Here is a 25625-nt window from a genome sequence, read left to right on the forward strand (position 1 = left end):
CACCTAGTGGTGATGATTATAGTTATTTAGGTGGCAGATTGGTATGGCCCTTCAAGTGTTGGCCTCCGACCCGAGGTTGTTTTTTATGAACAGACCCCCTAGGGTATTCATATTTGAACTTCCCTCGAGCCGTGGTGGCTGGGCGGTAGCTTGCATTTCTGCATCGCTCTTAATAGGCTGGACAACGCCACTTAATTTCACACTTGAGACCGGTGCATGAGAGTATTTTGTGCTACCATTCTCCACCGAGATAAGACTTTTGTACAGATACCTGATACAAGTAGGTTCCTAAAAAGCCTCATATTCACATCTCTCTCTCTTTTAAACCGCACGTGAATACAACTTATAACCCCCCTTAACCATCACTGCGCGTCCACTTCTCTCTGGAGTCAGTACCTAATTACAGGCTGTTGTCCTGTAAAAACTGGATCATGTGCTTGAAGCTATCCGGTCCACTCTTATGGGCTGCAATAGAATGACCAGCCCCCGCCGCAATATACGTCTGACTCCCCTTCGACGCTGCCGGGTAGAATATCGATAAGGCTGTGCTGCTCTGATCTGTCGGGTGGAGACAGTTGCCGCCGCAGAAGACGAGATCATTCTCGCCGTTCACGATGTCTACCGGCCCAGTGAATTCTGTCGATGGCGCTACGATGCCGCCCAGCGTGAGTAGGACGCCCAGTGTGTTTGTCTGCTTGTGGGCAACCTGCTGGTGGAATGCATCCTCGTCGAAGTTGGGGTGCCGGTAGAAGGCGAACTGGATACCAACGGCCGACTGCTGCGTTAGGTAGCCGGCTGGTAGATGTTGGAACTGGGGTGCAGGGTCTGTGTTTGCATTGATGAGGTTGAAGGCTGCCATAGTCAGTGCGACTGAGTCCGCGCTAGCGCTGGTGCCGGACAAGATCACGGCGTCGAAGTCCTGCGGGTACTGCGTGGTAATGCCCTGGGTCAGCGTACTTCCCGCGCTGTGCCCGACACCCACGACTTTCTCGAAGCGATACCCGCCCAGCTCGGAGTTCCGGAGTAATCCGGCTAGCGCATGTGTGACGGCGACCTGGGCGGTGGCCTGCACGGTCTGGATGGGATCTGGGTGGTCCGACTTGCCTACCCCCAGCTGGTCGTAGGAGAGCGTCGCATAGCCTGCTGCCGAGGCTACGTCGACGTAGCTGTAGCCTGGGGCAATATCCCAGTAGGTGTGGTCGAGAGTGGCTCCATGTGTCAACAGCTGCACCGTCTTGACCTTGGCCAAGACCTCAGGGTCACTAGGTAGGCAGAGCTTGACGAAGATGCCGTAGTCACCCGAAATGGCACTGGGCTCTTTAGCGGTGACGTCGGCGGCGAAGGTTGAGCCTACCTGGAACAATTCGACAAATGACTCTGTTACGGCCGTCTGATCTTGGGATGCCTCATAAAGAAGATTAGTCCCAGTTGTATTGATAGATAACGTGACATCCCCAGAAATACAGGTCGAGCCACCCCCCGAGGATGGGCTGCTAACAGGATTGGAGATGCCATTAGGACCAAAGGCTGAGGTGAAGCTGGCAAATGGGTTGACTAGGAACGCCAGCGGAAGGAAGGTAGAGTTGTTCATCATGGTAAGAAGGCGAGGGGTTTGGGAAAGTGTAGGGACACAGCGGCTGTCTTTACTGTGATGGTTTGACTACAAAATATTCTTTGTCTCAGTCGCGCTGTCTACGACTTTGAATAAACTGTGGTCTGCTCCCTTGCTGACCAACAGTTAAATTGCCAAATCATAGATAGTACTAGCCTGCAGCATCTAGTGACAAAGGGATATGCAAGGGGCGGCACCCTAGTTTATTCGAAAAGCACCCACCAACCCGCCATTACCATGATGATAATACCCCCAGGGTATCCTTATTTTTCTACTGTGGCGATGAACTAAACTTCGAATCGTGGGGCTGAATGACAACCCACACTTCTGAAGTGGGACAATGAGAATCACCATCATCTTTCATTGGGATTGGGTTAAGGAATAAAATGCTTTACCAACGACAAAAACTATACAAAACAAGCGGGAGCACCATTATGCAACGAAATCAATTCTTAGATGCGCCACTTTCGTATCACTGACTTAGCTAACATTTTATGATCCCTCCAACCAACCACAAACTCTAGGAAGCCATGCTCTTTGGTGTGCGTGCAGTTCCTAAACGACTTGGGCGAAGCGCCGTGTGAAATGCCTCGCTGGTCTCACGGAGACCTATTTACTGAGCCGCCCTTAAAAAGTCCTAACGTACCATGCGCATGATTCATTCAAACATAGTAGCCCACCTTGCCAAAGGTTAGGAAATTAGATAAAGACGAAATGAGCTTCGGAATAGGTATCGGTGACGGCATTACAGTCTTGAAATTGGTAAACGACATCCGCAAACAGTTTGTTGGCGCCCCGGATCAGTTCAAGAACATATCTGATGAGGTCAGAAGCCTTGGGATTGTTCTCCAGGATGTTGATGTCAACGTGGCAGAATGCGAGCTCAATAGCCAGCAACTGAGCTCTCTGCGCGAAATTGTTGACGGTTGTCAATGCGTACTTGAGAAACTGCGTCAGACGTTGGATAAATACAGCGAATTTGATTTAAATGATGGAAATACAAGCAAACGAGTTAGAAGAATCTGGAAGCGATTCAAATGGGATTCAAAAGAAATCGACGAGCTCCGCGGTCGGATTACTGCGAACATATCGTTGCTCCATACCTTTCTCGGAGGACTATCCAGCCAGGCAACCTTTGCTACCAAGAAGGGAGTAGATCGATTAAATCGGTACCAAGATGATCAAAAACGAAATTCTATCCTTCATTGGCTTACTCCGATTGATGAGGCTTCTCAACAAAGCAACCTCATTAAGCGGCGTCAGGCTGGGACTGGACAGTGGCTTCTAGACTCCCCTGAGTTCCAGGGGTGGTTGCAAAGCGAAGGAAAGACGTTATTCTGCCCTGGAATGCCTGGAGCTGGAAAGACATTCATAACATCAATTATTGTGGATAAACTCAAAGCTCTCTTCGGGGATGACCAAAACGTTGGCATTGCGTATATTTATTTTAATTTTCGGCGGACACATGAGCAGAAGACCGAGGATCTTTTCAAGTGTTTATTGAAACAGCTCACCCAATGCCAGCCTTTTCTCCCAGAAGGATTAGAAAAACTTTACGAAAAGCACGATCGGGAGCGGACGAAGTCATCATTCGACGAAGTTTTACAAGTTCTCCGATATACAGCCGGTTTGTATACGAAGATCTTCATTCTGGTTGATGCGGTTGACGAATGCGAAACGTCCTGCCGATCGAGGTTTTTGGATGAGCTCTTCGCCATTCAGGCTGAATGTGGAGTAAATATCTTTGCTACCTCACGGTCTATTCCAGATATTGCGAAGAAATTCGACAGCAGCTCATCCCTAGAGATTCGCGCAAATAATACGGACATAAGAATGTATTTGGGAGAAAACATTCAACAACTAACGGCGTTTGATGATTGGAACCAAAAGTTACGGGATGAGATTGTGACTAGCATATCGAGTGTGGTGGATGGGATGTATGTCACTGTAAAATACTCTTGGGGAGCCCCTTACTGACAGACTTGCAGGTTTCTCTTGGCACAAATTTACCTTAACTCACTGGACGACAAGACTACGCCAAGAGCTGCCAAAGATACCTTGGCACAGTTCCGGAAACGACATTCGGAACCAGGCCAGGACCAGGCGGATGTTTTAGATCAAGCGTACGACGACGCAATGGCCAGAATCAATGAACAGAGACCAGGTTTTAAGAAACTTGCGAACGGGGTTCTCTCATGGGTTACATACACGAGAAGGCCCTTGATAACTCGAGAACTGCAACACGCCCTTGCTGTTGAGATCGGTAGCTCTGGTCTTGACGAAGATAACCTTGAGAAAATCGAAAGAATGATTTCGGTGTGTTTCGGTTTAGTTGTAATTAACGCGGAAAACAAGACCGTTGAGCTAGTGCATCATACAACACAAGAATACTTCGAACAGACGCAGGAGAAGTGGTTCCCGAATGCGCAGTCAGAAATACTGGCGACCTGTGTTTCCTATCTATCGTTTGATATCTTTGAAGCAGGTTTCTGTCACAAACATAGGAAATTCAGAAACCGTTTGAAGTCGAATCCATTCTACAACTATGCCGCCCAAAACTGGGGTTATCACGCTCATGATACCACCTCTCTAGGTGAACAGTTGGTACTTAAGTTTCTCGATAGTGATAATAAGGTTTCCGCTGCTAGCCAGGCGATGATGGACCGTGATGAAATGTCTTACGACCATGGGTCAAGGTCGCCTAACAAAGTGATGGGACTACATGTCGTGGCGTATTTTGGGCTAGACGAATTGGTTTCGACTTTGCTAAGCCATGGGCATGATCCAAATGTCAGGGACGCCTACGGGCGAACGCCTCTGTCATGGGCTGCGCAGGAGGGACATGATATGGTAGTGCAACGGTTACTAGCCACTGAAAGCGTTGATCCGAACCTCGAGGGCTTTAATATGCTTCCGCCGCAAGGTCGGTTGCTTCTTGGAGGACAGGGATCACCTGCAAGAGTGCTGTTAGACAGGTCGGAAGCCGACCGATGTGGTGCGACGCCGCTCTGGTACGTTACCTTGAGCGGGAGAGAGTCATTAATTAAAATCCTAATGAGCCAGCACAATGCCAACTTGAAATTTAAGGATAAGTGCCATGGTACTACGCTATTGTGGTGTGCCTCAGGAAGTGGTCGCACGGCATTGGTTAGGATGTTGCTCGAAGAGGGCCTTGACCCAGAAGAGCGCGACAACACAGCAAAACTGACGCCCCTTGCTATCGCTGCCGAGATGGGACATGAAGAGGTAGTAGAGTTACTACTTGCTGATCATCGCGTTGACCCTAATTCTAGGGGTGGGGATGGGTGGACATCTCTCATGCTAGCGGCGATGGGGGGGCATGAAAGTATAGTCGAATTACTACTCAAAAAAGATGGATTGGATGTGAATACAGTAGATGACATCTACCAATGCACGCCACTATATTGGGCCGCTCGCCAGGGAAGAGAGGGAGTTCTAAGGCTACTACTCGCCGACAAACGCGTGACTAGGAACACTGGGAATGCTGAAGATGGCTGGACGCCGCTAATGTACGCCGTGCACAGAGGCTTGCTACGGGTCAGTTCGATGTCAACGTCCGGAGTCGAGACGACGAGACGGCGTTGTCGTTAGCTATAGATGGTACCGACTGGGTTGAAAAGGGTTCCGGTACGCACACATTATAAGGAAGTGGTGACACTTCTATTAGCTGTCGACGGAATTGATCCAGACCCAAGGACCAGTTATGGTTGGACGCCGCTGTTATTTGCTGCAAAGTATGGATCCGAGGAGGTAGTTGAGTTACTGATCGATAAGGGAGCCAATATCCACCCAAGAAGTGGTAACGAGGGTGGGACGCCGTGTCTCTATGCCGCTAGTCAGGGGTACGAGTCTACCCTTAGGCTCCTTATTGAGAAGGAAGCCGATATAGAGTCGCCGGATTACGAAGGTCAAACGCTGTTAATACGAACCATCAACTCGGGATACGAGGATATCGTTTAGTTGCTACTCGAGAAGGGCGCTAACGTCAAACGGATGGATAATGCAGGTAAATCACCATTGATGTGGGCTGCTGAATGCGGGAATGGGAACATACTTAAGTTGCTACTTGAGAAAATTGCCAGTCCCGGCTCGAAGAAAGTTTAAGGTCAGACGACGTTGCAAATGAAGACCACTAAACCATTGTGGGGTTATTGCCATAGGGAGCAATAGATTATTTTCAAGTGGGCTAGGTCGCCGTTGTTAGTAGGAGATTGTGAGACGAAAGTCGGGGGCGACTGGGAAGGTTTGAAACTTTCAAAGTCACTCAGGGGCATAATTATTAAATAATAGCCGATTAAGAGAGGTATTAGGCGATCCTTTTGTTGTTTACTATGATATATAATATTTTAGTCGAGGTGGTTGTTGAACTAAGCTTGGAAAGGGAGGGGATAATGGATTATGTAAGTCCTTTCCCACCATGCATTTAGTTTGCTTGAACGACAAGATAATAAACTTGAGACTAAACAAGGTTCCCATTCCGAAGAAAAAAGGTCTCAAGTGTTGGGTCTTCTATCCAGGAACTCGCGAATCAAATAATATACATCGGACCCCTTTCGTTGCTGTTAGGTAATCATTGATATTAGGTAATCTATAGTGTTGTGTTACTTAAGGAGGAATAGTATTAGGTGATCTGGCTCTGAAAGGATAAAGTTGTTCAGTGTCGTGATGAGTGCATAAAATATCACCCTTCATATAAGAAGTTATGGAAGTTAAGCAAGTTCCACTTTTGACTCCTGATTTCCAAGATATTCCAAGGCGAGTACCCCTGCTAAATTAACAACAATCTACAACCCGCAAGCATGGTAAATGTAAATACGGGTCGAATACTCCACCTACATCCCACCAAATAATGTATTTAATCATACAATTTTCATATAAAAATACGTCGTTCCATATTTCAAATAAAATGGAAAGAGGGGAGTGAATCGAGGGGTCCTGAAATAAGTATCTTTCAGTATGAAATAGGGGATGAAATACACGCGTATGGAACCAGACAAGGTCTTGGCCCATATTTACATTTACCATGCTTGCGGGTTGTAAAAGTTGGCAGAGTTGCTGCCTTGAGTGGGCCAATCAAGCTTTGAGTATTTTGGCCATAGCTTGTTTATTGGCCAAAGCTTAACGGATAGTTAAGTTACAAGACTTGGTTTGATAGGAGTAGTTTATAGTATTTCTAACCAATGGCATAGTCTTATTTAGAGAAACTTAACTTACTATTAGGCATTTATTAGTGGCCAGAGGAATCACGACAAAAGAGCGCGATGTTTACTTATTTGAACTGTAGGACGAGTGACGTATGGCTGGCTTAGTACGCAACTACGTATGTGTTCCGACCCTAGCTGCATACAAGTACCTCCAATTCCCACTCTGATTTGTTGTTCTCAGTTGAAAATTGAGGCTGAGCGGATTGTGGGTCTACAATACGAAGGTTCAGGGGTTATGGGAGGGTTGCTCAGGGGTTTATAGCGCTGTAGCGCCGGCAATACACTAAGAGCCATCCACTGAATGTGGAGTCTTGGGCTATTCTAGTACCAATGAACCCGCCCTATCGGTACGAGGGATGTTGATGTGATCCGATTTTCGATCCCCTTTCCGAATAAGCTCTTTGCTTTACTTCTAGAACCGCTGATCCTTTTTTTCTGATTCCTCCCATTTTCCTTCTCCTTTATAACCCTTAAAATACACTTAATATTTTCTTCAACAACATTCTTTCTATTTATTATCCTCACGACCTTTAGCTGCTCCTTGTAGCTGTCATTCGCTTACCGTCGTCGACTTTCCCTCGCTTAATAACCTCTTAATACACTATCAAGATGCGTTTCTCTTCGGCACTTGTCGGCCTTGCAGCCACCGCTAGCACTGCTACTGCTGCTGTTAGTGCTGCTAATTCCGGCATCAAAGGCTTCAACTATGGAGCCTTTTTCCTCAACCAAGCTGCTAAGCAACAAGCCGACTTCGAATATGAATTCAACCGCGCCAAAACCCTCAGTGGTACTACTGGATGGACGAGCGCTCGTCTCTACTCTATGAGTAAGTTGAATCCGATATTATATCCTTGATTTATCTTTTGTTTACCACAGTGTCTCTTCAACTTGGGAATACGTTGGGCATTAACACAACTTTAACAGTCCAATGGGGAACCGCTAGTGATGTTATTAGCGCCATCCCGGCCGCCATTTCAACCAAAACAACCCTTTTATTGGGTCTCTGGGTATCGGGCAGCGACCAAGCCATCACGAACGAAATCGCCGCCCTCAAGGCCGCCATTAGCCAATACGGCTCAGCCTTTACCGACCTCGTTGTCGGTATCTCTGTCGGCAGCGAAGATCTCTACCGAGACGGTAGCGGCGAAGTCGGCGTCGGTCCCCAGAGGCTCATCGACTGCATCTCACAGGTGCGCAGCGCGATCTCCGGCACCCCGCTCGCTGGTGTCCCCGTCGGCCACGTCGATACGTACGACTCGTTCCTGAACGGCACGAACCGCGCTGTCATCGACAACATCGATTGGCTAGGTTTCGACGGCTACCCTTACTGGGAACAGAGCAAGCCCAACAGCATCAGCGACGCACCCGAACGATTCTACGACGGTTTCAACAAGACTAAGGCACTTGCTGGCGATAAGCCCGTATACGTTACTGAGACTGGTTGGCCTGTATCTGGAAAGACAGTCGGTGCTGCTGTACCCAGTGCCGAGAACGCGCGTATCTACTGGCAGGACATTGCTTGCAGTTTGATTGCTAGCGGTGTTAACCTCTGGTGGTACGACCTCCAGGAGTCTCAGTACGGCCAGGCTTCCCCCGACTTCGGCATCTTCCCTGCCGGCGACCTGAACGCTGTCCAACAGAGCTATGATCTATCTTGTGTAAGTTCTCGTCTATTACTGGATCAGTTTCAATGATCACTGACATCTCAATAGTAATTTCCTTTGCGAACGAACCTCGTTATCCTAGACACTTGAAGAACATAGATCCTATAATGGCCATTGCTTTGGGAGATTTTGGTGTTAATACTTGACGTTGGGCTTTTTGGACATAGAGGTTAGAAGGTTAGGCTATGGACTATATAATGCAATTTAGGGTTACCACATGGTTGATTACGCGCATTGCTCGGGTTCTTGCAGTAGTATACACATAGGGAATACTACGCTTTAATGTTTTGGACCGGGAGACTAGGCGTAAATAAGGTCCAACCTCTTATCATTGCAACACTATTGCTATTCCAACTTAACATAGTGCTGATTATTCGATGTTAGCCATTGTCGATTAGAAAATTTGGCTGGTACGAGTCTATAAATATACGCTAGTTAAATTTAGAAGATAATAGCTGTCAATTGTTTTTTATCGACATGATATTTGCTGAACATATACCTACTTTTTATCCTACTGGAGGCCGTGAGAGTACGAAGTCGTCTTGCAGTATTTGCTGAAATTTCTCCATAACTACTATTGTTTCAATTCATCGCATTGATAGGTACCTAGGTGGTTAACGACACGAGAAAACATGCTTGGGGGTACAATAAAAGGCCGCCCTTTCAAAGAGTTCGCTTATAACTCCCCTAGCGTTGTATGGACTCCCCATAGAACCCCACACCGGCGTACGATAACTTCAAGATGCTCTTAGCAATCATAAAATACCCGAAGACCTATACGAACAAATATTCATCTGCTTAGTGCTTCGCACAGCGGAGATGAGATGTTTTTCCAAAACAGAATGAAGCAATGCCCATACAAAACCTATACTAGTGAATGCTTCAGCTAGTATTCGCTGACCTATTGAAACGCCATATTGCGCCCCATCCCAACGAATCGTCATCAGTAAAGATATCAGGGATATCCACACACTATTGCGCCGCCTTACCCCCCACTCTGACAACAAACTCCAGGGGTTCCCCATGATTTACCTTCCCAGATTGATCTTCCACGGCATAATCATCCGGTAGCACATCGTCATAGGCGAATGCATAGCCCTTCCCATCGACATTGTGCTCATGCACCAGGCGCGCGTAATGGTTTTTCGGGTCTTGTTTATAATATGTCCGGGGATGTGACGGGTGCTCCGTCGTACCTTGTATCAGCAGCGTCGAGCGTGCGAACGCGGCTGCCAGGCGGGGAATAATCGTATTGCGCGTCTCTGACGGCCCCGTCGTGAAGGGTCCACTGTTACACCCGAAAATATCCGCCGTAGTCGGCTTCTCAAATACTTCATCCCCGATTTTTATCTCGTGGTCGGAGATAAACTCGCCGGTAAGCACACCTGCGGCGGCTTGCGTGTTGATCTTGATCTGTTGCCCGGTCTTGCGGAATTTCTTCCACACATCGTCGACATACGTCTCAAAGAATCCGTCAAAGCTAGCCCCTACCGCGCCTCCGTGTGTGGGACTCAGAACTCTCAAAATCTGGCCTTCGCACTCAACGATGAGCTTATCCCAGGGCTTTCCATCTAACGCTGTCTGCTGGCGAAGCCCATTTGCGATTTCGTCTACGCCGTTTGGTTGCATGCCAAGGACATGTTGACCCACTTCCTCGGTCGTATGTAACGAGATCGCGATAGGCAGACGCGGGACAAAGTCGACATACGTGATGTTGGCGTAGAACTGGTCGTTATTGAGTGTGAACTCGCAGAAGCCGAAGTCGATGTTAATGTTCGCGTCAGTCGGGTTCAAGACGCTGGGCTCAACAAGAGCCGGCCCCGGGTTGAGTAGAAATGTAAGGCGGGATCCCCGTGAGATGTATACTCGACCACCGGCCATCTGGGGGATAGTCACGGTGACTTTGTTTTCGGGAGGGCCAAGTGGGATGGCGCAGTCTTCGGTAAGTGGGGAGCCGATTGCAGGTGGATCCTTTGGAAAGTAGAGGCCTTGACCGTCGGCTTTGAGGAAACAACGCCGTCCGCCATGTTGGAGGGCTATCCCGGTGATGTATGCGTATGTTTCACTTGAGTCGCTGCTGTTCTTCAGCGCGACTTGTAATGAATCAGGCATAGTGTAAGTGTTGTTTGAGTCCTCAGCGGTGATAATATCAACATTTGCTGAAATTTCATAAACGAATAAGATTGATTATCCAAAATTTCATGGATTTCGGTTCTCTCGAGCTAGCCGTATAACTTGAAACTGTTTGGTTGATGAACTGTCTAGATTCCTCGAAAGTACGCGGGAGCGACATGTAAGCAAGAAATTGGCAGCGCCATCTGATGATGACGTAGGCTTCTAAAGTCGCACCTTATCCTGTAAATTTTAAAAGTGTTACTAATAAATCTTGAAAGCAAGCACGATCTTCTTGCATTAGCTTGTGGAGAATCAATTCTAAAATAGACTACAAGTTTGCTTTATCAATCTCAGGCAGTACAGAGGTACTTATTGTAGAGAAATAGGGGTAAAGGGGCTAAATAAAACCCTACCCCTTACCCCTCTATTTACCCCTCCGTCTACCCTACCCCTACCCCTAACCCAGCGTAGGCCATCCAACATCAAATCAACACATCTTTAAGTAGCGGTCCCAGATAGCAAGTTAACGCCGCAAGTTTACACCTTTAAAGCTATCCCCAAAGAGCGCCCGTACTAGAATGCGTTGGAAATCAGGCACAACGTCTATAGCTTGTTTGGACTATGAGCTTAGTGTTGAGACTTTTGGAATATACCCCCGGCCCTTAAGCCCTTAACTCGGACTATGCTGCCGGCGTAGAACAAGGCTACCGGAGTCAGTCGGCTTTTACTATAGAAGCCTGGTGCCCTGATTGGAGCGATTTTGAAGAATTTAATAAATCCATCCGGACAAGCCTCTCCTACCTCTCTAGCGACTCCCAACCAGAAGTCCTAGGGTTCCCGGGAACTACAGGGCATTGACGGGGCTTAAGCTCAAGTTCCACGAAACCTCAGACAAATCCATCCTCACAGTTAGTGGCATAAAGGCAAGTAAAATCACCCAGGTCTCGCGGTTCAACGAAAAAGTTACGTCAAAGGGTGAATTTTACCAATCATCCAATTCCGTGTCTTCGAATTAACGACATGTTTATTGGAAACAGCGGAAGACGCTACGGACTGGACAACGCATTTCATTAGGGCCACAACTGCCGAGCAACACGAACTTGGAGGACGCCAAGCGGACCAAAATCTCAAAGACGGCCCACGATACTTACGAGGCCTCTTCAGTTCCAATCAGAATCGGGTTTTATCGGCACTTCCCGAAACCGTAAGGGGTTCGATAGATCTAGAAGCGCATCACTCAGGTGATAGGCAACCAGAAGAATACACATCTCTGGCACGTAATTTCTGCTACAATATGTCTTTTATAATAATTTCGGAGGGGGGGTGGGAATAGGACCGTCTGATGCAGACCCTGTGGTTGTGTTGTTTGGTAGCGGGGTCCCCTACATTACCAGGGAACAGAAGTCGAAATGGTTTTTCGTTGGTGAATCATACGTCCATGGATTAATGAATGGGGAGGCCATTCAAGCTAATATTGATGGCGTTTTGGATGAAGAGATTCTAGAGATCGCATAGTCATTAGAAACAGAGGTGTAAGAGTCAGATAGATTTCTTTTTGATGCTTCTTTGGATTGCGGTGATTGATGTTGTTTTTCCTAAACTTATGAATACCAATTGAATTGTCCGCGACCGTGAGCATTTGGATTTAGCTTTACCTAATCATATTAGTCATCAGCTCAATATGATTAAAATGTTTATATCATAGAGGAGAAACTTGCTTAGGTAATAAGTGAGACTTAAATCTGACAAGTGTTCGGCCGTCTAGCCGTCTCTACAAAACGTGAGAAATTCGTCGTTAGTAATTTACCATTACTATTAGTCATTGCAAACAGCATATAGAATGGGCTACCCCTGAGAGGTTTCATCAACCATTACTGATTCTTAAGGCTGGCGGCTATGCGCGTGAATCCTTCTATATTTGTACCTACCTATATCTTCATACCGAGATATGGGGTCGAAAGCCAAGGAACAACTGCACGTCTCACGCACTACTGATGTGATCAACCAGAAATTAATGAAAGAAATGAAAAAAAAAGTACATATTCTGGCTTCTAGTTTTCTCAGCCGCAGGAGGATCTTACCGTAGCATTCAGGCGCAGCAGAAGTCCTCGGGACCGAGGTATAACTCTGCGAACGTCTGTCTCGGGGCTGGTTCCATTTTAGCGGCTGTAGAAGCAGGCTGCCTTGGCAAAACGACTTCCTGCATTTTTCAATGTCCCCCCAATCGCATCGTCGCCCAATTAGGTATACATCCGCTATTGAGGCAGACTACTTCAAGAAGGAAAAAAAATTAGGATGCTATATTTGGGGTTATTTACTACTGATCATAATTAGACCACACCACCTTAGCGGAGTAGCTCAGACGTAGGGGTATAGGTTACATGCGCGCGTCTTCCCGGTGTCCTGCTACAACGTCGCGAACGATCGCTCTAGTCATTTGATATTTTGCTGAAGAATATGATACATCCAAAACCCAGGACTGTAACATCTCACACCAGCATCAATAGCTTATGCGCATGGTGATGCCACAATAGCCTTCTATCATGTATTCTGGAATGAGCTTCCACGCGCTCCAAGCGCAGGGGTACGACGCAGCAAGCTGTAAAATTCGAGACTTCCTATCCACACTAAATAATCCTTCGGAAATGGTGGTGGTAATTATATCTACAAATCATTAGCCATAGTATAGTGGGTGCAGCATCCTCGTATCTTTTATATAATCTCCTTGTAACACCCAGCACGACCTTCCGGTTCAATCCTACCATCTCTTCGATCTTAAGCAGAATCATTACGACGCCAGGCCCATGAACCATGGCATCTTTAGCTAACCCAGCACACTCTCTAGGTCGTCAAGGCCTGGGGTATCCCCAAAGACCTCCAAGCCCATTTTCACCTTCACCCCGACTCCCCGCCATGTCCCGTTCGGAACGTCCAACTAATCCCCCTAGGGTCGCCCAACTGACTAACCTAGTCTGCTTGACAAAGCCTCCTAATCCTGCCCGGCATGTGGAATCCAAAGCAGTAGATATAATTGCCGTACATGGGCTTGGAGGAAGTGGCGACACATGGAAGACACGAGATGGAGTTATGTGGTTGCGGGATCTTATCCCTAAAGATCTCAAGTCCGTTAGAATACTTACGTTCAATTATGACGTTTTGGAACTCTTCGGGGGCTCGACGGAGAACTTCAAATGTATTGTGAAGCGACTGCTAGATGGGATTGTTGCCGTTCGCAGCCAAGCCCCCCCTACTAGGCCGCTCGTGCTCATTGGTCATGATGTTGGCGGTCTACTTATCGAGGCTGTAAGTCTCGACGCCCCTTAACCCTAGCTTACCACACATTGTTCATCAGGCTAACTTGTGTTTAGAGCATGAATCAGATTTGGGGTACCCAAACGGATTATTCCGGTTTGAAGGATTGCGTCAAGGCAATCGTCTTCCTTGGAACACCCCAACGCGAATCTCCAGAGGAATCCTGGTTGAAGATATTCGAGCAGCTCGTGCGAAGCAGGATAACCTCTGGGATAAGGGTCACCAAGGATTGGGAACGACAACTGTCTACCTGGATAAGCAGAAATGGCGAAGAGCTGCGGAAAATTCCGATCGAATTCAAGAAGTGTGCATCGGGCAGAAGAATCTTTTCGTGCTTTGAGCAATTACCGACGCCCACTCAATCGATATTGGTAAGTCGACTGTCGATACCGTACCCGGATTAATATTGTACTAATATCTCAATAGTGTGTGAACGAGTTCCAAGCAACTCTTGCTATCCGCGGAGAGAAGACTAAGGAGATGATGGGCTGTGACCATCATTCCATCGCAACATTCTCCAACAGAGAGGATGAGAACTACGTGTTTATTATCAGTACTATAAAGAAGGCGAGACTACCTTCGAAACCGAAGCCTCAGCGAACCCAGCCGGCACAATCCGAAAACTCTGACACATCAAGACTCAGGCAAAACATTCAAATTCTCCAAGGTAAATTAACTCCAGTACAATCACATTATACCTTACTAACTATTTCCATAGCCCAGCAGGCCAATAACAAGGGTTCAGTCCCACCGCAGCCAAACAGAAGAGTCGAAGGCATGATCAAAGTTGCGCCTGTGATATCGAGACCGATGCCTACCAGAAATCATCCGGAATCAATGCGCCCGGGGACGATTACGAAGCCAAATATACCGACTAGCAATACAGTCGCGACGCTGCCAGGCAGATCGTTGGTTCAAAGGGGCCCAAGTCCGTTAGCCCAAGGACTGCCTCCGATGCAACCCTTGAAACCCCTTATGTCTAGTGGGGCAATGTCGTACGAGTCTAGACCACCACCTATTCCACGGCAACAGAACTCTATCCCTAGCGGAATGAACATCCCAAGCGTGCTACAAGTAGGAGCCAGGCCTTCAAGTAGTCAGTCTATTCGCTCAACAACAATGCCCATAGTCGGGACTATAGGACCCACCAGACCTACTCCTCCAAGTACTATGTCTGCCCGACAAGAAAATGCCCTTCGTAACGACATTAAAATAACACTCAACATGTCGGACCCGCGGAAGATATACCAACCCACTAACGGTGCCCCTCCACAAGGTATCCAGCAAGCTCGTCAGCCCCCAAATAATATTAACAGAACGACAAGCATGGGTACAGTACCACAGCCACGCCAGGAGCCGCCGAAGGCTTTCAGCCCCTTTCGTCCCGAAATGCCAAAGGATCCTTCCAGTCAACCTCTATCATCGAATCTTTCAGCAAAACGTGCAGAGTCCAATCAAGGCTCAAGCCAAAGAAATATTGGACCTATCGGAGTCACGACTTCAAGACCTATTAATCCTGTTGCCACGAAGCAGAACTCTGTAACCCGCAAACCCTTGCCTTCGCCCGCCCCCCCGCAGCCAACTCCTCGTCAACAAGCACCCAGGAATGGAACAGGACCAATGCCCCAATCCCTCCAACCAGGGACAGGCACAAAGGGAGGGCCTAGTGCACTCCAAAGACGACTAGTTCCGGGAGCGCCAGGAAACGTTCTTCAAGGACTTGTGGGGTTTCCCCCCAATTCACTGACGGCCATGGAGTCCCGACCTCCGCAGAGGGCGCCAGCAGGTTTTGCTCCGACGAACCCTCAGATGCGAAAGCCCGTGAGGCCACCGCCGCAGCAGTCCAAGCCCCAGCCACAGAGCTTTGCAGGTATGCCGTCACAAGGAAAATCTCCTATGCAAGGCTCTATCCGTGCACTGCCTCCACCGGCAAGGCCTCAATTTCAGCATCCCGTGAGTGCACCTCGACAGCCTGAGTCCCAGAAACCTCATTCGACACTTGGTTTTCTTGGTAAGGCTTTCTCGTCACTCCGTGGGAAGGACCAGCCCAGTCCGGGGCAGCGAAGTATTCCTCAAGCTCCAAGGGACCAGCAATTCAAGGCTTGGACTCCCCCATCAAACCAACCGCCCAATCCTCGGGGGATGAATGGAACGGTCCAGCATCCTTCTCCGCCGTACGTGCAGTCTAGGCGCGATTTCGGTAGCAGTAGTACCTACCGTCCTCAAGGAGGACCCAATCATCAGGGTCAAGGTCTTAGTGCCTCTTATTACCAGCAGAGCCAGTCGTGGAACGCCAATGGCCAGGGACAGGCTTCATCTTACCATGGAAATGAAGGGGGGCAGTTTGTGAATGTTCAAGTAAACCCAGGCCAGGCACCACCAAGTCAGACACCGCCATTTCAACTATCACAAGATCAACCACCATCAAACCAGGCACCGCCAAACCAGCCACAGCCAGGTTTCGATGGAACTCAACCCCAATACGGAGAGCCATATCCCGGCTACGAGCAAAAGCAAGTGCCAAACACCCACTTTGACCCGGCCCCTTATGGTGCGCCAGCGAATAACAATGATCAAAGCCACAGCTCGGGTGGTTGGGGCAAAGCCGCAGCCGATGCGGCAGGTGGGATTATAGCTGGCGGGGCTATCGCAGCTATAGGAGTATCTATCCTAAACCAAAACAACAACGACAATCAAGCCACCCAAAGTATTGGTAACGATTATCTACAGAATACGGAGATTGAGACTCTCCCCAGCCCGAACGGTGCTGAATACTACACCGATAGCTCCGAGAGCAGCTGGGAAGATAACTCTGACCATGACTCCGACTCGGACTTCAACGAAGGCGAAGGCCTTGGAGATGAACAAGAGGATCGCGAGATCTACCAGGAAGAATATTCGAACTTTGGATATGATAACACTGAGGCGAACAACGGGGTTTGGGAACCCGATGCTAATATATTATATGAAAACCAGGATGGTTGGGACACTGATAAAGATGCCGACGAAGATGAGGATGAGGATGAAAATTCCGACGAGGATGTCGATGACGAAGCTGAGGGAAATATCAACGGAGATTACACATACGATGAAGATATTGACTACAACTATCAGGGAGAATACGAAGCGTATAATTCTAGCGACGTAGACGGACATGAAGAGGAAGGGGAAGCAGTAGACGACGATGACGATGATAACAGTGATGGAAACGAATACGAGGGAGAATATGCCGAACAGGGGTATGGAGAGGCTGATGACGACCAAGAGGCATATGAATTCTCTTACGAAAATGAAGGAGAGTCTGAGGAAGGGGAGGATGACGATGGCGGTAACGACGAAGATAACGCCGACGAAAACCAAGGGTACGAGGGAGAGTATTATGAGGAAGAGGTAGAAGAGGTAGAAGAAGGTGGAGAAGAAGGTGAGGCAGAGTACGAAGAAGAGTATGTAGAGCCGGAGTATGAGGCCCTGGAATACGAGGAACCAGAGGAAGGAGAGTATCAAGAAGAATACCAGGAACAGGTTGAGTACCAAGAAGAGGGATATCAGGCAGCGTATCAAGAAGAGGTGTATCAAGAGGAGGAATATGAAGGGGGATATGAAGAAGAGGAGTATGGAGAAAGTTACGCAGAAGAGTATATAGGGGAGGGATACGATGAAGTGTATGATGGGGGTGAATATTGGGAAGAGTAAAAAAGGGGGCTAGACGGCTATAACCGATTTAGACGGACTTACGGACTAATCTTAATATTCTCATTAATTACTTCATTTATGTATCAAGATAGAATCGTCTCCATGAAAACTACTATTTATTAATTTCAATGAGATAAGAAAGTGTCGGGTGGACGGGCACCTTCTGGCTTTTAGTGTGATCCCTTCTTTTCGTCCCAAATGATGATGCTATGAACATTCGAAGGCGGACCGCATCGTCAGGGCTAAATTCACAGGGCTATAAACGCTGTAAGTGTGCTGTAGTTATAACCTTACCTAGGTACCTAGGTAGGTTTTGCGGAGCTCGGGGCTCTATAGCTACAGTACCTATTACAGGGCATTTTAGTAAGGTACCTAGGTACTACAATGCGCTCTTTATAAGGGGGGTTGGGCACTAATTCTATAGCGGGATGTGTGCTATAGCCCCTATAAACGCAGAGACCTTCATCATGTACCCCATTGTATTTACAAGGACACAATGCATTACGCCACTACACTATATAGGTATTCCAAGGTTCGCACGGCGTTTTGCATCTTAAGACCCACTAGACCGCCGTAATGTCGTTCTTAGCGAGGGATCGGATAGGTCTGACATATGTATCTAAATACCTAAGACGGCAGATATGAATACTCCGCTGTCCAGCAAGTATATGTAAGCCGCTACGAGCGTCGTAATAACCTATATGACGTGCAGAAGGCATTGCGGGGCTGTACTTATCAACCTCTAGGAGTGCCTTAAGTTGCATATGGATTTTTCTCATTGCCTTCTCAATTGTCCTAAATGGCGAAGGACAATTGAAGCTACATGCATATAAAACAGGGTTGCGATGTTGTTGTTGTTATTGTTGTTTTTTGTTTCGAGTATCTAGGATTGCCTGCTAGCTTGCGTTTAGCGTTAAATACCTGACATGTCTCAAGATAGTCCTTCAAAACTTAAGAGGCAATTTTCCACCCACTGGCAAACCAGTACGGCTGATAATAACCTAACACTGCATGGATTTCGCAGATTTAAAACAACACACTTGCTCAACCTTCGTTTCCTAGAAACCGAGATCGCTGAGGTAGACCATGACATATACCAAGCGGGGCTGAAGTTGGGGATACCGCCGACGCCCGACGATAGGCTAGGACTCCGATTTTGTCGGAAGGATGAGGAAGTCCCCGAATTCGACAAAAAGATTAATCAGGAGCTTATCTTAAAATTGCGCGGACTTCTACAACAATATGGTACGTAAACTTCTGCTAGAGCCGGGACACCAGCTGAGGAAGCTGCAATTTAGATGAGGCTTTAATCGCATTTAATAAGATTATGTCAATGGACACATTTTCGCTACTTGACAATGAAGAGCAATGCAGCCAGCGTCATGATCTCACAATCCACGAAATGTACGAGACCCGGCTTTTGCGAGTCGATCGGGGGCCACGGGACCGGAAAGACCCGTTCCAAAGATGGATTCACCGCCTGCTCCGCTTTTTCCGCTACCGGCGATTAAAAAATAAAGCCGAAAACGACTGTAAAAATAGCCATGAGAGTGGCCTTGAAAGTTACTGCGGAAGCGAAAGTAACCATAAAAGCGCCTGTGAACATCCGAGGCCTCAAAATGCGAATCATCGATGGTCATGCCAGAGCACAGACCTGATAGCTAATATTACCAGCCGATTGGTAATAGCATTGACCACGGCGATGTTCCTGATAATCCCGTTAGTACTATTATCCGGGGAGTTGAATAGGAAGACTCAGCTTGCAGTAATCGCAGCTTGGGTGATACTCTTTGCCTGCGTCGTTACAGTGATGCTGAGAGCTTCGAACTTAGAGATGATGGTGGTGACAGCAGCGTATGCTGCGATACTGTCTGTATTCGTTTCTAATACGCCTGGGGTAGGATCCTAGTCTTGGTACTGGGTATAATTATCCGCATGTTGAGTTAAAGGAGGAAAATGTCTAGGTGTGAGAGATAGGGATTATGTTGTTAAGGGAGGTGAAAACGTGGGCTCTTAGGATGGGAATGCCTGATGACTTATGTCGACATTATAACTGGTAAGATCACGGAACCCCCACACTCTCCCGTCTCCCATTTCCGTCATATTGCAGACGAGTGCCCTAACACGCTATTTCTCAGGGGTAATATCGGTTACTATGTGGGGACCTAGCGTAGCTAACCAGGGGAGTGGATCACTACTATTTCTCCGTCTAGCCGTCGAGATTTGATTGGTAGATAGCCAATGCGGCGCGACTTCGTATATCCTGATTTCGCCGCCATCATTACGGAGACCCGGTCCCTGGCTGGTTGGTAAAATATTTCCTCGCGGTTCTTAGTCCTTGATGTATCGGTGAAGGCTTTCTACGTGGCCTTGTTCGTATTTCACTCATGGTGGGGGCTTGGATCTATCATTTTCTTGCTGCTGGAGTTCACGGGTGGAGGCGTTCTATTCTGATACTAGGCTTATGCTACAACATAGCTCGCTAGCGCCGTTATCACTTTTGATGATCTTTGATGCGATATCCATCGATATTCAACTATCAACTTGATATATATATATAATATAATATTATATGCTCGTAGTAGATAGCTGTGATGTCCATTGGCTGTTGTGTTAGGGAGCGGTTGGATAAATGAGTTGAATAAATTTTACGAAGCCATTCTTATTATAGACGGGGTAGGGACTTTTAGGAACCCCAAGCCACATGAGTAAGTGCTACGACATAGGCGACGAGGATACCCATGTCATACTCGCTGTGAACCGAAGGTAGAGATTCGTGCTCTTGGGGGTCTCTGTAGGCTGTCATCCACCAGAGCCGTGCTGACATCAAAGCGACTAGAAGGGACGAGGTCTTGAGTCAGTACAATGTCTCTCTTACACAACTGGGGCACCTGCCATAGAGGGCAAGTGACTGCGGAGCCCTTGAACCATGGATCGATACACCGTGGATGAAATATATGTCCACAGGGTAACCATCGAACGTTATCATCATTTAGGAAGTCTTCGGTGCAGGTTGGACAGGATTGTTGAATGTCTCGAGTTGTTGGTTGGGGAGTATTTGATAACCCTGGGAAGAATTTCTTCCAGCGCTGTTGTATGGTCGGGTTTACCGGTGTTCTGGACGCGTTTGGGCCGGAAACACGAAGCGTAGTCGGGTCGCTTCTTGGTGGGATTCCTGGTAGTTCAGCGGTTAAGAGGGTATGGGTAGTATTATTTTTGAGGTATCTCTTTCTGGCATCAGTGTACTTGATAAGAGGAATTGAGTCGACTCTGTTGGTTGGTAGCCTTTTCCTTGGCCCAGTTTCGCGAATCATGGATAGAGCAGCTGCTCGTCGCACACGAAGTGCTGCGAAGAATATCAAAATAGCTAGAGCTACACATAGCGCAGTGACTATAGCTCCTTGGGATGATGGTTTCGAAGAAGAGGGTTCGGGTGGCGCACCAGCCATAACTAACTTGGGATATCTAGAAAAACTACGAAAGAGCCTACCAGGTCGAACCCATCCAGGCACAGAAAGCATTTCACACTTATAGGCGGCGCTGAAATGACTTGATGCATCTCAGATGCACTTAGCTAAGATAAAAAATCATCACCGTCAATAATAGCGGTAGGCAACTGCTTCCTGGCTCAGTGTTGTCGTATCCGACGAGATACTTAATTCGGAATTCCCGATTTAGTTGCTCCAAACAATAATCCTTATACCAGGTATGTATTTGGGGCCCTGGCGTGCTTGGGAGGCAGCCCACGGCTAGGTCAGGGTTAGATCCAGGGAATTGACCTTGACGTTTCTTCACGGCTAACGATGCCCTCCTATCGGCTTGTAGCCTTTACCAACGTTCCAAATTGCGGCGACATGTGATGTTGCTAGGTCTGGGGGCACACTTTGTAATCATTTAGGTAAATTTCACGTAATGATCAACCAATGGTCATTGCACCAAACTCTTTCGCCTAAAGGTTGATTTTGTGCACAATATGAGCGATTTTCGGTTGCGCCATTCCAACGGGTCGATTCGATGCGTGTAATAGACCAACCACCCCATCGCAATCAAGAAATTACGGAGAATTGGAGTAAATAATAACAAGTGCAGGATGGGGTTCGACTTTTTTGTATATATTTGCGTGGTAGTTGCGACAATGCTTATGTCAATACCGAGGGTGTCATCGGCACTCACATCAATTAAATCTCGGTCGCTTCAGCAGCTATGGCGCATGAGAGCAGCCGGCAACGAGAGACTAATCACGACCTTCATATTACCATTCAAGACTTAAATGAGGGCGGAGGTCAAGATCGTGGCCGTAGGCTTCCTGATCAAGATGGCTCGCGTTCTCTCTCAAGAGGGGCAGGTCGATCAATGAGTCGTGGCTCGAGTCGCAGCTCCAGAAGACATGTCTCTGGCTACTCCGGTCTTCCTATCGAATATCGCACACTGTCCATTCATGTATCCGAATCGCGCAATGTCGACTCCACTAGTCCGCCCGACCTCAAAGCTGTCGACGTCGACAAGGACGATAGAGATTATTTCGCGAACCTTACATATCATGAATTGGATCCTGCCCAAGTCTGCCAGCAACTTAATGTTGACGCGGCGCAAGGGCTCTCGGACCATGCGGCAGCGATACGGCTTGAACGCGATGGAGCGAACACACTGCCAAAGCCCAAGACCAACTATCTCAAGAAGCTCTTTTTCTATGTATTTGGTGGTTTCTGTTCCGTATTATGGGTTGGCGTCGTCGTATTCTTTATTTGTTGGAAACCATTGAGTGATCCACCATCGCCGACGAATCTTGCATTGGCAATTTTAGTGCTCATCGTTATTACGTTTCAAGCCGGCTTTTCCGCAGTTCAAGATTGGACAACAGCACGCACGATGCGATCAATCACTGATTTGCTCCCATCAGAAACCCCCATTCTGAGAGAGGGAAAGGATATCCTTGTTCCTGCAACCCAGCTCGTCGCCGGTGACATTGTTCATCTCAAGATGGGTAATAGAGTTCCGGCTGACCTTCGACTGCTGAGCCACTCAGGAGATATTCGCTTCGACCGCTCTGTGCTAACTGGCGAATCGGAAGAGACCGAAGGCACCATTGGAAGTACGGACCCTAATATTCTCGAAAGCCGTAATATTGCATTGATGGGTAGTGTCGTTGTCAATGGTTCAGGAACTGGTGTTGTGATATTGACGGGAGGACGATCTGTTATGGGTCGCATTGCCCACGCCATGAGTAGTGTTCACGAAAAGCCCACCCTCATTCAGCGCGAAATTTGGCGATTTGGTACGTAATTTATGAGTTACAAGCCTCCCAGTTCTGTTTTTCTTGCGAATCGGGGCTCTTCGAAAGAGCAGCCGTTCCATCGTGTGGAATTCCACTAGAACAATCTATGCTGACTTTTAGTTGTACAGTAAGGATCATCGTATGTCTAACAATCTGCCTTGCTCTACTTATCGCGCTCACGTGGGTCGGTTGGCTAAGACGTGGCCATCCTGGATACATGAATGTAGTGGCGATGCTCAATAATGTTATGGGTACAGTCGTAGCATTCATACCAGAAGGGATGCCGATCGCAGTATCTCTCACTTTGATGATGATTGCTCGTCGCATGAAGGCTGTCAACGTCCTTCCTAAAGGCCTTTCCACCGTTGAGACACTGGGCTGTGTCAACGTAATATGCTCTGATAAGACAGGCACATTGACACAAAACCAAATGCGTGTAACCTCGTTATGCTCTATCGACCAACAGTTATCGCCCAACGAGGTAGCTCAAGCACTAGAGAAGGAAAGTGTGAGTCAATCAGTCCGGAGGTTGCATTCGGCTGCACTCTTGTGCAATGATGCTTCATTTGATCCGACCTCATTGCATCTGGGATTGAATGAACGCACTATTCAAGGCAATGCGACCGATGCTGCCCTGCTTAGGTTCTTTGCGCGTGGCAAGACATTGGATCAACTCAAGGCGGAACATCCTAGAGCTTACCAAATCCCATTCAACTCCAAGAACAAATGGATGCTCACCATGCACCACGACCCTCAATCGAGCAGCCAGACAAATAACCAATATCAAGTATTTATCAAGGGCGCCCCGGATGTACTGTTCGGTGGATGCACCAAGTATTGGTCTAGTAGGACAGATTCTGTTCAGCCATTAGATGCAGCGGCGCGCAGTGCCTTCAAGGCATTCCAGGACCAGCTATCAACAAATGCTGAACGAGTTATTGTCTTGTGTGAGAAGAAAATGGAATCAACCAGCCAACGTGCGACGAACGAGTTCAGCGACGAGATTGCGAGGCATGCGGTCCGAGACCTCACGATAATCGGCATTATCGGTATTCTCGATCCACCTCGTCCGGAAGCTCAGACTACAATTGCGGAATGCCGTCGTGCTGGTGCGCGTTTTTTCAGTAAGTAATACCAGAAGACCCTTTTCATCTCGAACCCAACTGATATTTGATGATCTAGTGGTAACCGGCGACTATGGCCTCACAGCTGCAGCCATAGCACGCAGCTTAGGCATTTTCACTAGCCAAGGAAAAGTCGACCACGTTGAAGATGTTCGTAACAGACCAATGTCGTCCACCACACCAGGTGACGATAAAGAGTCGGAACCTGGGCGCAGTCTGTTGCTAGAGGGTTCTGTGCTGTCGAGCCTCGTTAAGGAAGATTGGGACATAGTCTGTGAGTATGAGGAGATTGTTTTCGCACGCACAACACCCGAACAGAAACTTCGTATTGTCAATGAGTTCCAGGAGCGCGGCAATGTTGTAGCTGTGACGGGAGATGGTGTTAATGATGCACCAGCATTGCGTGCTGCAGACGTGGGCGTGGCAATTGGGAGCGGGAGCGATGTAGCTATTGAGGCAGCCGACCTAGTCCTCCTAGACCGATTCGACTCTATCCTCGAGGCTATTCGGCTTGGGCGGTTAGTTTTCCAGAACCTGCAGAAAGTCATTGCGTACCTCTTATCTGCGGGTAGTTGGTCGGAAATCTGGCCGGTCATACTGAATGTGTTCTTCGGCGTGCCTTTACCGCTCAGCTCATTCCTTATGATTATTATATGTGTTTTCACCGATTTGTTCTCGTCGCTGTCGCTTATCATGGAAAATGCCGAGTTCGATGTGCTCTCGCTACGACCCCGCAATCATAAGCACGACCATCTTATTACAGCCCGTATCTACGGGCAGGCATACCTCTTTACCGGCTTCATGGAGACATGTACTGCGCATGCCATGTTCTTCCTATACATGTGGAAGTATGCAGGGATCCCGATCCACGAGCTCTTCTTCCTATTCGGAGGGTACGGTGATGGTTTTCATGGTTACTCGCAAGAACAGCTTGTGGCGTTCAACAGCACGGGCCAGTGCATCTATTTTGTTACACTCGTTTTCTTACAGTGGGGTAATCTCCTAGCTGTAAGGAACCGTCGACTTTCTATCGTGCAGGCCGACCCATTCACCAAACAACGACGAAATCCATGGCTAATCTTGAGTATGGTAATTAGTCTCATCATTGTCATATTCGTTACTGAAGTTCCGGGTATTCAAACGCTATTTAGTACTACATCGGTTCCGATTGAATTCTGGCTGATACCCGTACCACTCGCCTTGGGAATCCTCATGATGGATGAGATTCGCAAATTACTAGTGAGAATCTTTCCGCGTGGACCAGTAGCAGTGGTGGCTTGGTGAGAATTGAAATTAAGAGGTGAATGAATTAGACAGAGTAGTATACGGATTGAGTGTTTAAACGCTTTTCTATATTATAAGCCGTATCATGTTTGCGTACATCATATGGAATAGTTAATCTTCGTACGAAATTACGTGAAAAAAAAAAGGGTTGGGGGAAAGCGACAGGCGGTTGAGAAGGGATTATGTAAGAGATAACTGCTTACAGAAATATGCTTATGTCATCAGGATAGAGTCTTCTTGCTTACATGATTACTTACTAATGCAATGAAAGTTTTACTCGGCTGACTAAGACTATGCCGAAGCAGGTTCCATCCACTATAG

The 25625-nt window shown here is 47.7% G+C and overlaps 8 protein-coding genes across 8 annotated transcripts; 5 read left to right on the forward strand and 3 right to left on the reverse strand.

The window, feature by feature from the left end:
• Nucleotides 1-174: 174 nt before the first annotated feature.
• Nucleotides 175-1702, reverse strand: F4822DRAFT_296006 (alpha/beta-hydrolase). The gene has a single exon (XM_051455107.1). It carries the CDS (start codon nucleotides 1592-1594, stop codon nucleotides 401-403), a length of 1194 nt encoding a protein of 397 aa, XP_051313689.1. The 5' UTR covers nucleotides 1595-1702; the 3' UTR covers nucleotides 175-400.
• A 446-nt stretch (nucleotides 1703-2148) lies between these two features.
• F4822DRAFT_296018 (ankyrin repeat-containing domain protein) lies at nucleotides 2149-5815 on the forward strand. Its single transcript, XM_051455108.1, has 2 exons — nucleotides 2149-3549; nucleotides 3601-5815. Exons 1-2 carry the CDS (start codon nucleotides 2327-2329, stop codon nucleotides 5222-5224), a joined length of 2847 nt encoding a protein of 948 aa, XP_051313690.1. The 5' UTR covers nucleotides 2149-2326; the 3' UTR covers nucleotides 5225-5815.
• A 1240-nt stretch (nucleotides 5816-7055) lies between these two features.
• Nucleotides 7056-9013, forward strand: F4822DRAFT_296036 (glycoside hydrolase family 17 protein). The gene is made up of 3 exons (XM_051455109.1): nucleotides 7056-7663; nucleotides 7762-8495; nucleotides 8550-9013. The coding sequence occupies exons 1-3, from the start codon at nucleotides 7447-7449 to the stop codon at nucleotides 8550-8552; spliced, it is 954 nt and encodes a 317-aa protein (XP_051313691.1). The 5' UTR covers nucleotides 7056-7446; the 3' UTR covers nucleotides 8553-9013.
• Nucleotides 8990-10931, reverse strand: F4822DRAFT_407948 (glycoside hydrolase family 64 protein). The gene has a single exon (XM_051458543.1). It carries the CDS (start codon nucleotides 10611-10613, stop codon nucleotides 9474-9476), a length of 1140 nt encoding a protein of 379 aa, XP_051313692.1. The 5' UTR covers nucleotides 10614-10931; the 3' UTR covers nucleotides 8990-9473.
• A 2275-nt stretch (nucleotides 10932-13206) lies between these two features.
• Nucleotides 13207-17657, forward strand: F4822DRAFT_296067 (uncharacterized protein). Its single transcript, XM_051455110.1, has 4 exons — nucleotides 13207-13919; nucleotides 13985-14299; nucleotides 14355-14595; nucleotides 14647-17657. The coding sequence occupies exons 1-4, from the start codon at nucleotides 13428-13430 to the stop codon at nucleotides 17619-17621; spliced, it is 4023 nt and encodes a 1340-aa protein (XP_051313693.1). The 5' UTR covers nucleotides 13207-13427; the 3' UTR covers nucleotides 17622-17657.
• Nucleotides 17658-18547: 890 nt separating this feature from the next.
• Nucleotides 18548-19530, forward strand: F4822DRAFT_430668 (uncharacterized protein; the record flags this gene model as incomplete). Its single annotated transcript, XM_051461338.1, has 2 exons — nucleotides 18548-18866; nucleotides 18920-19530. The coding sequence occupies 2 exons, from the start codon at nucleotides 18548-18550 to the stop codon at nucleotides 19528-19530; spliced, it is 930 nt and encodes a 309-aa protein (XP_051313694.1).
• Nucleotides 19531-20365: 835 nt separating this feature from the next.
• Nucleotides 20366-21070, reverse strand: F4822DRAFT_430669 (uncharacterized protein; the record flags this gene model as incomplete). The annotated part of the gene is made up of 1 exon (XM_051461339.1): nucleotides 20366-21070. The coding sequence occupies one exon, from the start codon at nucleotides 21068-21070 to the stop codon at nucleotides 20366-20368; it is 705 nt and encodes a 234-aa protein (XP_051313695.1).
• A 754-nt stretch (nucleotides 21071-21824) lies between these two features.
• F4822DRAFT_437730 (uncharacterized protein) lies at nucleotides 21825-25304 on the forward strand (the record flags this gene model as incomplete). The annotated part of the gene is made up of 3 exons (XM_051462439.1): nucleotides 21825-22896; nucleotides 23025-24020; nucleotides 24079-25304. 3 exons carry the CDS (start codon nucleotides 21825-21827, stop codon nucleotides 25302-25304), a joined length of 3294 nt encoding a protein of 1097 aa, XP_051313696.1.
• Between the last annotated feature and the right edge of the window lie 321 nt (nucleotides 25305-25625).

Source organism: Hypoxylon trugodes (assembly GCF_022578975.1).
Source record: "Hypoxylon trugodes strain CBS 135444 unplaced genomic scaffold F4822scaffold_6, whole genome shotgun sequence".
Lineage (NCBI taxonomy): Eukaryota > Fungi > Ascomycota > Sordariomycetes > Xylariales > Hypoxylaceae > Hypoxylon > Hypoxylon trugodes.

Coding starts and splice junctions, on each gene's coding strand:
- F4822DRAFT_296006 (XM_051455107.1), bottom strand. CDS start 1,594: ATGATGAACAACTCTACCTTCCTTCCGCTGGCGTTCCTAGTCAACCCA.
- F4822DRAFT_296018 (XM_051455108.1), top strand. CDS start 2,327: ATGAGCTTCGGAATAGGTATCGGTGACGGCATTACAGTCTTGAAATTG. Junction 3,550..3,600: donor TCGAGTGTGGTGGATGGGAT/GTATGTCACTGT, acceptor ACAGACTTGCAG/GTTTCTCTTGGCACAAATTT.
- F4822DRAFT_296036 (XM_051455109.1), top strand. CDS start 7,447: ATGCGTTTCTCTTCGGCACTTGTCGGCCTTGCAGCCACCGCTAGCACT. Junction 7,664..7,761: donor CGCTCGTCTCTACTCTATGA/GTAAGTTGAATC, acceptor CAACTTTAACAG/TCCAATGGGGAACCGCTAGT.
- F4822DRAFT_407948 (XM_051458543.1), bottom strand. CDS start 10,613: ATGCCTGATTCATTACAAGTCGCGCTGAAGAACAGCAGCGACTCAAGT.
- F4822DRAFT_296067 (XM_051455110.1), top strand. CDS start 13,428: ATGGCATCTTTAGCTAACCCAGCACACTCTCTAGGTCGTCAAGGCCTG. Junction 13,920..13,984: donor GCGGTCTACTTATCGAGGCT/GTAAGTCTCGAC, acceptor ACTTGTGTTTAG/AGCATGAATCAGATTTGGGG. Junction 14,300..14,354: donor CGCCCACTCAATCGATATTG/GTAAGTCGACTG, acceptor ATATCTCAATAG/TGTGTGAACGAGTTCCAAGC.